The sequence below is a fragment of the Bicyclus anynana genome, chromosome 23 (assembly GCF_947172395.1).
Source record: "Bicyclus anynana chromosome 23, ilBicAnyn1.1, whole genome shotgun sequence".
In the NCBI taxonomy this organism is placed as follows: Eukaryota; Metazoa; Arthropoda; class Insecta; order Lepidoptera; family Nymphalidae; genus Bicyclus; species Bicyclus anynana.
This window is the reverse complement of record NC_069105.1, coordinates 5,315,813-5,324,823: the sequence shown is the minus strand read 5'-3', so window position 1 is coordinate 5,324,823 and position 9,011 is coordinate 5,315,813. Positions and strand designations below refer to the sequence as shown.

The 9,011-nt window shown below is 41.8% G+C and overlaps 1 protein-coding gene across 1 annotated transcript; it reads right to left on the bottom strand.

Moving 5' to 3' along the window:
* Nucleotides 1-532: 532 nt before the first annotated feature.
* LOC112047028 (plasminogen) lies at nt 533-7,604 on the bottom strand. The gene is made up of 9 exons (XM_024083931.2): nt 7,351-7,604; nt 6,012-6,309; nt 5,708-5,767; nt 5,176-5,371; nt 4,296-4,411; nt 3,672-3,836; nt 1,999-2,158; nt 1,155-1,195; nt 533-785 (listed from the first exon to the last, which is right to left on the bottom strand). The coding sequence occupies exons 1-9, from the start codon at nt 7,602-7,604 to the stop codon at nt 603-605; spliced, it is 1,473 nt and encodes a 490-aa protein (XP_023939699.2). The 3' UTR covers nt 533-602.
* Nucleotides 7,605-9,011: the final 1,407 nt, after the last annotated feature.

Sequence of the window (9,011 nt, the reverse complement as noted above, 5' to 3'; positions counted from 1 at the left end):
ACCAGCTAAAATATGAATATTCTATAACTTTACTCAACGACCTAAATACAATAATTACCAACTAGTTGTTAATAGTAATTAATAAGACACATGGTTTTGTATTCAGTATAATTTTTTTGATAGCTGAATGCAGTGTCTCATGGAAGACAACATTATTTTATTCATATTTATCAACCCATACCCACATTCGGTCACTGCTGAGCACGAGTCTCCTATCAGAATGAGGGGGTTAGCCAATAGTCCACCACGCTGGCCCAATGTGGATTGGCAGACTTCACACACGCAGAGAATTAGGAAACTTCTCAGGTATACAGGTTTCCTTACGATGTTTTTCCTTCACCGTTAGAGACACGTGATATTTAATTTCTTAAAATGCACATAACTGAAAAGATGGAGGTGCATGCCCCGGACCGGATTCGAAAAACATGTCATTCGAAAGCGTGGATACTTACTAGTAGGTGTGGATATTGCCAGTTGACATTGTGATTTTCGTTAACAATGAGCTTTACGGAATAAGTGTAATGCGTTGTTATTGATTTGATGTTAATTTTATTGGGTGGCTAATATACTCGTACAATTTAGTGAATAGGTCGGCTGTTTTGTCAGGCATCCATTTGGCCATCAATCCAGTCCGTGTATTTGTCCACGTCCGTGAACACGCTGTAATGGTCCGGGTCACAGGTCAGCCTGTCAGGTAGTGGCGGGGCGTTGGACACGATGCCTCTGACGTACCAGGAGCCTGACACCTCTCCGCTGCCTGACTCTGTCTCGTTAGGGACGTTAACCTAGAAAAATATCGGTTTTTTAGTCCAGATGATGATGTATTGTGATGTGTGATGATATTCTGAGTTTGGTGATTTGGGCTATAATTATTTAACGGCCTAATACAGGCCCAGGCCTGCCTCCTTTTGGAGAGGCGGTATGGAGCTTCGACCCACCACACTGCTCAAATAGAGGTCGGGCTTAACAAACTTCTCATTTTTCTCAGCAATACCTAATCATAAGTTTCAGTAATTACCGCAAGCATAACTTTAATTTTCAATTTTGGATTTTACTTATCACCGTAATAACAAAGCTTAGTCCGACGTTTCAAAAGTGCTTGAAAACTGGCTACTTAAAATAAATTAATTTTGACTTTGACTTTACAAACTTACCACGAGACCTCCTCCGCTGTCACCGTTGCAAACTCCCGTTCCTGTGTAAAAAAAATCGATTTGTGTGATCATTTTAACGGCCCTATACAGGGGAAGGCTTTATAGGACAGGGGATATGAAGCTTAGACCCACCATGCGTCCCCAGCAGCGGGTTTAGGGTCATCATCATCATCATATCAGTCGGTGGACATCCACTACGGCACCTAAACCTATTTTAGGGACTTCCGTATATCATGATCTTGAGCCGCTTGCATTCAGCGAATACCTGTGACTCGCTTGATGTCGTCAGGCCACCTGGTGCGGGCCAACGCTGCGTTTTCTAGTGCGGGGTCCCTACCACAGCACCTTGGGACCTCAACACCAATCTTCTAGCTATGTGCCCCTCCCATTGCCACGGCTTAGCGACTCGTTGAGCTATGTCGGTAACTTTGGTTCTGCTGCGGATCTCCTCCTAACTGATTCGATACAGAGATACTTCGAGAATAACTCATTCCATCGCCCGCTGTGACTTTTTTAAGAGGCACATAGTTAGCGACCAGGTCATCACTGGCAACACGCACTTAGATGTAGGGCGATAGTGTTAAATTAATCAACTTGTCATCTACTTTTCACACAATTGAATCCTACCGGCAAAGACGTATCGCCAAGCGATTTTATATCCCGGTACGATGTCGTATAGAAATTGAAATTGGTGTGGATTTCCATCCTACTCCTAACAAGTTAGCCTGCTTCCATCTTAGATCATCATCTTACATTATCACTTACCATTAAGTGAGGTTGTAGTCAATGGCTAACTTGTAAAAAATTAAAAAGTAACTTAGGATAGTGTGATGATAATAATTACCATTATTGTGATATCCCGCGCAGAAGCTGCCGCGGTTCAAAGCGAGGGAATAGTACGCCGGATAGCTCTGCCTGCAGGTCTCTGCTGAGACTATGGGCAGCAGCACTTGCTGGAGGGAGCCGGGCAAAGTGTCGTCGTTATCGAAGCCCCAGCCCGCTACCTGAAGCAAAAGCCACCACATTTCAATAATTTAGCATGTAGCTTAGCGAGTTGTAACATGGGGGGCAGCTCCCCCCGCCCCTAGCAGAGCGGTTGGTTACTTAAGAAATAATCGTTGCGGCTAAAAACCGCCCGAAACCGAAACTGAGGCTGAAGCTGAAATTCGGTTTCGGTTTCGGCTGGAAAACCGGTTTGGTCGGACAGTATCAATTACTAATGTGAGATATTCAATATAGGTATAGCTGCCCTAAACACAATCCTGGCTACACCCATGAGCTGTAACATGTTCTTCCAAAGTCGCTAAGCACCTGAGCGCCATCTCCGAGGTACAACGACCACAACTGGCGAAGACAAGAGCCGAGAACTGCTCAAGACGGATCGCACGTAAAATGGCCCGCTCTCGGCGTGACTAAACTGTTGCCAGGATAAAACTATAGCATTGATTATAAAATAAAATATATCATCATGTAGGTTAAGGTAAAAGAAATAAACTTATTCTATAAATACATACCGCAAACAACGGGTGTTTAAGTTCATCACTCCGTCAAAATATCATAAGCAGTAGTTTTTAATAGGCATTTCCGATGTACTTTCACAAAATTAATCAACAATTATGACACTTTTTAGCATACGGTTTTTCAATCTATACTGATATTATAAAGAAGTAAAGTTTGCGTGTTCGTGAGTTTTAGACATGCATTATTTACATAAATGAACATAACTTAAAAGGAGGTGCATGGCCCGGACCAGATATAATCTACCCCCTATGAATCAGATTCAGAGGTCGTGGAGACGCTACCAAAGCATAGCCTTCTCCTGTCGTGAATACGAGCAGGGTCCTTAGAGCGGAATTTACTATAGAGCCTGTGATAGAGATCCTTAGTGACTCAAGAGTGAAAAGAGAATTTCTACCGATACCTCCGCAGGTGGTGCGTAATTTTAAAACCATAAATAGTAAAGTGGGTTGGTACCGGGTGTCCATGGGCGGGATAGTCTTATCTATCACGGGTTGCAAGTCATATCTACTACACTATCACGGCTTAAGGTCCGTTTATATCTACAGACACAGTGCGTGACAGACAAGTAGCGTAGCAGACACCCACAGACACCGTCTATTCACACTGCCCAGCAGGTAGCTGCCTTTTCATGAAAGAAGTTCCCTAACGCGGCGCTAATATCTTAATGGCGCTCATTGTCATTTGGTAATGGCGGTCTAGTTGTCATTTGTGTAAGGCGCTGTCAGTTTTAGTTCAGTTTTCATAAAAAGGACTCTACAGACATGAACCAGACTGACAAAATATTCTTTCCGCAAACACTGGCCGGGTTCGGCCCGTATCTGTCAACGTCTGCGCGGTTGCGTTACGATACATATAAATACGTTAATAAGAATAGAATAATATTATACTGTCTGCCACGGCACGTGTCTGGCACGCTAAATGTCTGTAGACATAAACGGACCTTTATAAGTGACAACGGGTGGTCTCTTGCCCAGTATTAAGTCCCAAGTGACTCACAACTCCAAGTGCTGACGCAGTGCCCCTGGAGTGGACGCCGCTGCGCCACAAGCACGCGGGCTGCACGAAGCTGGTGAAGGACGCGGCCGACGACAACTTCAGCAGCGCGATGTTCGCAAATCGACGTTTGTAGTTGTAACGCTCGTGTATAATTACTTTTTCTACCTGAAAAATAATAGTCTATTTATTATGCACTAAATTGGCGTCGATTTTTTTATACTATCAATCGTAATCATTATCAACCCATATTCGGCACACTGCTGAACTCGAGTCTCATATCAAAATGAGAGGGTTTAAGCCCTACTTCACCACGCTGGCCCAATGCGGATTGGCAGACTTCACACACACGCAGAGAATTAAGAAAATTCTCTGGTATGCAGGTTTCCTCACTATGTTTTTCCTTCACCGTTTGAGACAAGTAATATTTAGTTTCTTAAAAAAATAGGATTGTAGCAAGAATACTGGCTGCATTTCCGTGCTGGACAGCCAGGCTGATCCTTTGCTCAAAAAATGAGCCAGACCTTATGTGTTAAACTAGCGTTGATATGATAAGACTCGGAGAAATACATAATACAATTTATGAAGAGCTATCACAACTATGATGTTCATGATGTTCAAACATACCTTCATTTTTTGGCTATGGTGTTCTTTTACATTCAAATTATGTTGTCCGAGAACCACTTGCAGCTTTTCTGGCGCCATGGCTGTACCTCCAAACCAGGCGACAACGCAATGCGCAGCTATAAAAAAAATCAATTAAAAAAAGTTCAACCGAATAACACAAAATGTGATATAAAGAGAACAGTAGCAAATAACGTACCATCTATAGTAGACTAATTCACTAACATTGACGTATGTTAAAACCGTTTGTGGATATCATACAGTAGGTAGATAATAATAACAAAAAATCGTTATTTTAAACTGTGCAATGATACATTAACGCTATTGTGTTGCTGTGGTTCCAGCTGAATATCTACATCCCCTATTTTTAAAGGTCATGTAGCACTATGAGCTGAGGCCATTTTTTGAACTACACATCAAAGTCAAAGTCCATTTATTTCAATTAGGCTTAGTTTACAAGCACTTGGGTAATAATAATAATTGGTCGAAAACTTAAAATTAAAGTTACTAAGGTTCCTAACGCACCTTGGTCCGGCACACAACAAAATCAGTATTTGTCCTGGGTGTATTGGAGATTTTGTGGTTGAAACAAACGCATTTTTTATTGTAGTGCCTGATACCTCGACCACTTGGGCAAGTCACGACCAAATTAAGTACCTAGTACAAGCATCAGAACCAGTATACCATGTCTGGCGCAACCTTCATAAAAGTTCCAGGTGTGCTTCATGTACCAAGCAAATGTAGGCAATTCGCACCGCTTTCAAACCGATCAGTAGATAGCATGTATGGTGTAATTTTCGCTTCATTAATTTTAATTTCATTAATATCGCTTAGTAGCAAATATTTGAATTTCTAGTATATGTGAAGTAAAAGCTTTAGTTACCTGTTAACACAAAGTAATTGGATATAAGCGTGCCACCGCATATGTACTTGTATCCCACGGGTGGGTGTTTGCTCAGCACATGTATACCGGCATGCCACGGCCAGGCGCCGGGCTGTGCCGGTCCGTTCTCTATCACTCGTGTGCCGTCCACGTGTGCTTTACCACAATTGGTATTTGATTTTCGAATCACGGCTTTCTTTAAAAAAAAACAATTGTTTCTTAATATGTTTTACTTGTACACTTGCGAAAAGTCCATACTTACTTATAAATGAGAAAATTTGTCTGCCTGTCTGTTTTCACGACTAAACCACTGAACCGATTTGGATGAGATTTTGTGAAGTAATAAATTGGACCTTAGAGCAGTTTCCCACAGGATTTATAGAAAACGGTTCGTTAGTTAGATAATTTCAAGATATCTATTGGAAGGGAAAAGCGGAGGCGATAAATAGGACATAGGCACGATGTTATATTTATCGCTTTTTAGTGTTTTATGAAATCGGTTTTTCTTTAAAGTTTAGTTTTAATGACTTACCCACGGATATTCGCGTTTATCTAGCACACCTTTTCCTGCCAAGTACTTACGGAGATATCCCTTGAAATACAAACATAATACACATAAGTAACTAGCGGAAACATGTGACTGTATCCACATGGAACACACACACAGTAATCAATTTTGAACGAAATCAGTGCAGGAACAAGCAATTTCAAAATGGAGACTTTTTTTATTTTTACTTCAGGATCTGTTTTAGCCATTCATGCAACACCCAGAATCTTGAACGTAATCGGTTACACCGGTTTAGAGATAAATAGTTAAAATAATGCTGACTGCTTACCACATCGGGCTCCTCGCAGAACTCCTTGTCATTGATAGCCAGGCCTGTCAAAGGGGTCAGTCCCGGAGCAGAGCCCTCCACTATGAAGCTCAGGCCTGACAGTTCTTTGTCGAAACGAAGCTCGAAGCTGTCACCGTTAGTCAAAGTGTCCCTTGAAACATAAAGTAATATTGAATAAAAGGAGGGTTTATTTTGTGAAAGTTCATTATAAACAGTGACTTCGCTGCAACCAGCTTCCCAGCAACACTCCATGACACTAGGTGACATCTTAAACTTCTGGAACTCATCACTGTGTAGCCTCAAATAAGGAATTTCATCATGAACAATCCTTTGATGTCATTCTTGTTGTTTCAGTCGACCAATGTTTTCCGTACGACGTCGTACATACACCACAATGCCTAAGGACTATTGTAGTGTCCGATGCTCAACCAACTGGGCAAGTCAAAAATAAAACTCAGTTAGTAGAAATATCTAATACCACTCTGTCATGATTCGTTATGGACTATCGGTATATTTTTTTAATGTAAATATTGACGGAGAGCCAGCGACCGCTAGACCTTCGTCATTTTATAAAAGCAATTTGAACAACAGGCTGGTGAGCACTGCTCATTCGGTTGGGTCAAACTTTTACAAAACCCACCGTACCCAACGTAAAAGACCCCAGAAATTCTCTAATCAAACACTTAAACTCATGAAAAAACGTCAAGGAATGAGATTGCAGTCTTCCGGGGATGCGTTGAGTTACCTTCGGATAAATAGACAGATCTCTAAGTCACAGACAAGGGATTTGCGCTTTAACACCGAGCGGATCAAGACCGCAATAGAGAATAATCGGGGCTCGAAAGTGTTCGCGAGAGATCTGTCTATTGGGCGAAGACAGTTGACGCGTTTGAAAACCGATCAGGACAATATCATTTCTTCCAAGCCAGAGATCTTGAGTGAGTTCGAGAATTACTATGAACAGTTATACACCACTACTCAAAAGCCTCTTGAAAATTTGGCTAAAGATCTTAGAGCCAAATTGACCCGACACTATACCGAAGATATCCCGGACGTCAGCCTATACGAGATTAGTATGGCTCTCAAACAACTAAAGAACACCAAGGCACCAGGTAAAGACGGAATCACAACAGAACTCCTGAAAACGGGTGGAAAACCGATACTAAGGTTGAGGGTGTGGATCCTTAAAGCCTGCTAACTCCCAAAGCCACCATGGTCCAAACTTCATAGTTGGCTACCGTTCATGCTTATGGTAGGATGCTAACAAACTTATAGATTTTATAAAATGATAAAGGTCTGGCGTTTACGGGCTCTTAGTCTAATAGGAACACTTACCGACCGGATGGTGAGGATGATGTTAACTGCGGAGTCGAACGTCACATTCATGACACTGTTCGCGGGTATGTGAGTGTCGACGTGCACGTAGAAACGCATGGTGCGGGCGGGCGGCAGGCCGGGCTCCATCCAAAGCGCGACGGCGCGCGAGTGCCGGCAGGGGTGCGCGCAGGCCAGCGGCAGGCCCTCCAGCGGCGCCCACGCGCTGTCGCCGCGCGCCAGCTGCAGCCACACCAGCGCCAGCGCCAGCGGACTCATCGCCACCACAAGTTGCAAGAACCAAATCCTTACTACAATATTTGTAGAGTAGAAACTTTGAAGAAAACTATAATTCCAATCGATTTTTTAAACTATCACTTTACATGTTCATAACAATGATATAGTAACCAGTCATCAATAAATAGGTACGTAAGTGTATTATAATTATAAAGCAGCCAAATATGGATATTAAAACAAGATACCAGTATAGCACACCATTTAAGAAAACAACTCTTTTGCACTGTTTTTGCGGGTAGCTTGAACTAACACAGTTTAAAATGATGTAAAGAAAATAAAAGTTATGTGAAAGCAACACCGAATTCTACGTACAATAACGTAAATTGAGAATTAAATACTTAATTCATTGAACACTGTGATTAATACGTCTGTTAGGTTAGATGTCAGGGCAATCATTCAACTAACGGTGACTCACATTCTCGTTTACCTTATTACTACTATGCTATTATAGTAATAAAAACTATTTATTTATAATTATATGTACATAGTCATAATATAGTCATAAACGCCTATGATTTCTGGTATAGTGCCACGAACTTCTTTGACGTGGAGGCCAAATCTGGAACTAACGCAGAGAGTATTATGAACTAACGATGCAGCAGTCGACGATTTAATAGTACATATAAGTGCGGTAAATTGAAAATTACAGCCGAGGCGATATTGCTGGCCCGAGCGGTAGGCGAGGGTTACAAGTAAGCAGAGGCTGTAATTATCAAAGCGCACATATATGTCATTGTAGCCATGATAGCCCAGTGGATATGACCTCTGCCTCCGATTCCGGAGGGTGTGGGTTCGAATCCGGTCCGGGGCATGCACCTCCAACCAACTTTTCAGTTGTGTGCATTTTAAGAAATTAAATATCACGTGTCTCAATCGGTGAAGGAAAACATCGTGAGGAAACCTGCATACCAGAGAATTATCTTAATTCTCTGCGTGTGTGAAGTCTGCCAATCCGCATTGGGCCAGCGTGATGGACTAATGGCCTTGCCCCTCTCATTCTGAGAGGAGACTGGAGCTCAGCAGTGAGCTGAATATGGGTTGATGACATATATGTCATACGACGTTTTATTTTGAACACACTTTCTGAAAATTAATTTGCAATTTTGCTTGTTTTCCATAATACGATGAAATTTTTATAGGCTTGAAGTATCTATCTGTAGATTTTTCGGGCACGTAGCTTTTTTACACTACCTTTGGGACTTCCAACAGTATCGAATTAATAAATTCATCACTACTTGATATTTTAAAATTAAAACAATGCAGCGAAAAGAAAAAGCGCGCGGAATAATTTTTACTTTTTCACAGATAGCGAATTGCGCGCACCAGCATTTTTTGGCAAATGCACGAAAAACAGCCAGTATTTCTAGTAAATTAATACTCAACAGTTGC

Excerpts from the sequence above, each read along its gene's own strand:
- LOC112047028 (XM_024083931.2), bottom strand. The coding sequence starts at position 7,604 with ATGAGTCCGCTGGCGCTGGCGCTGGTGTGGCTGCAGCTGGCGCGCGGC. Across the intron at positions 5,768-6,011 it reads TCTGCGAGGAGCCCGATGTG|GGATATCTCCGTAAGTACTT; the intron begins GTAAGCAGTCAG and ends TTGTATTTCAAG. Across the intron at positions 4,412-5,175 it reads CAATTACTTTGTGTTAACAG|CTGCGCATTGCGTTGTCGCC; the intron begins GTAACTAAAGCT and ends TTTTTTTTATAG.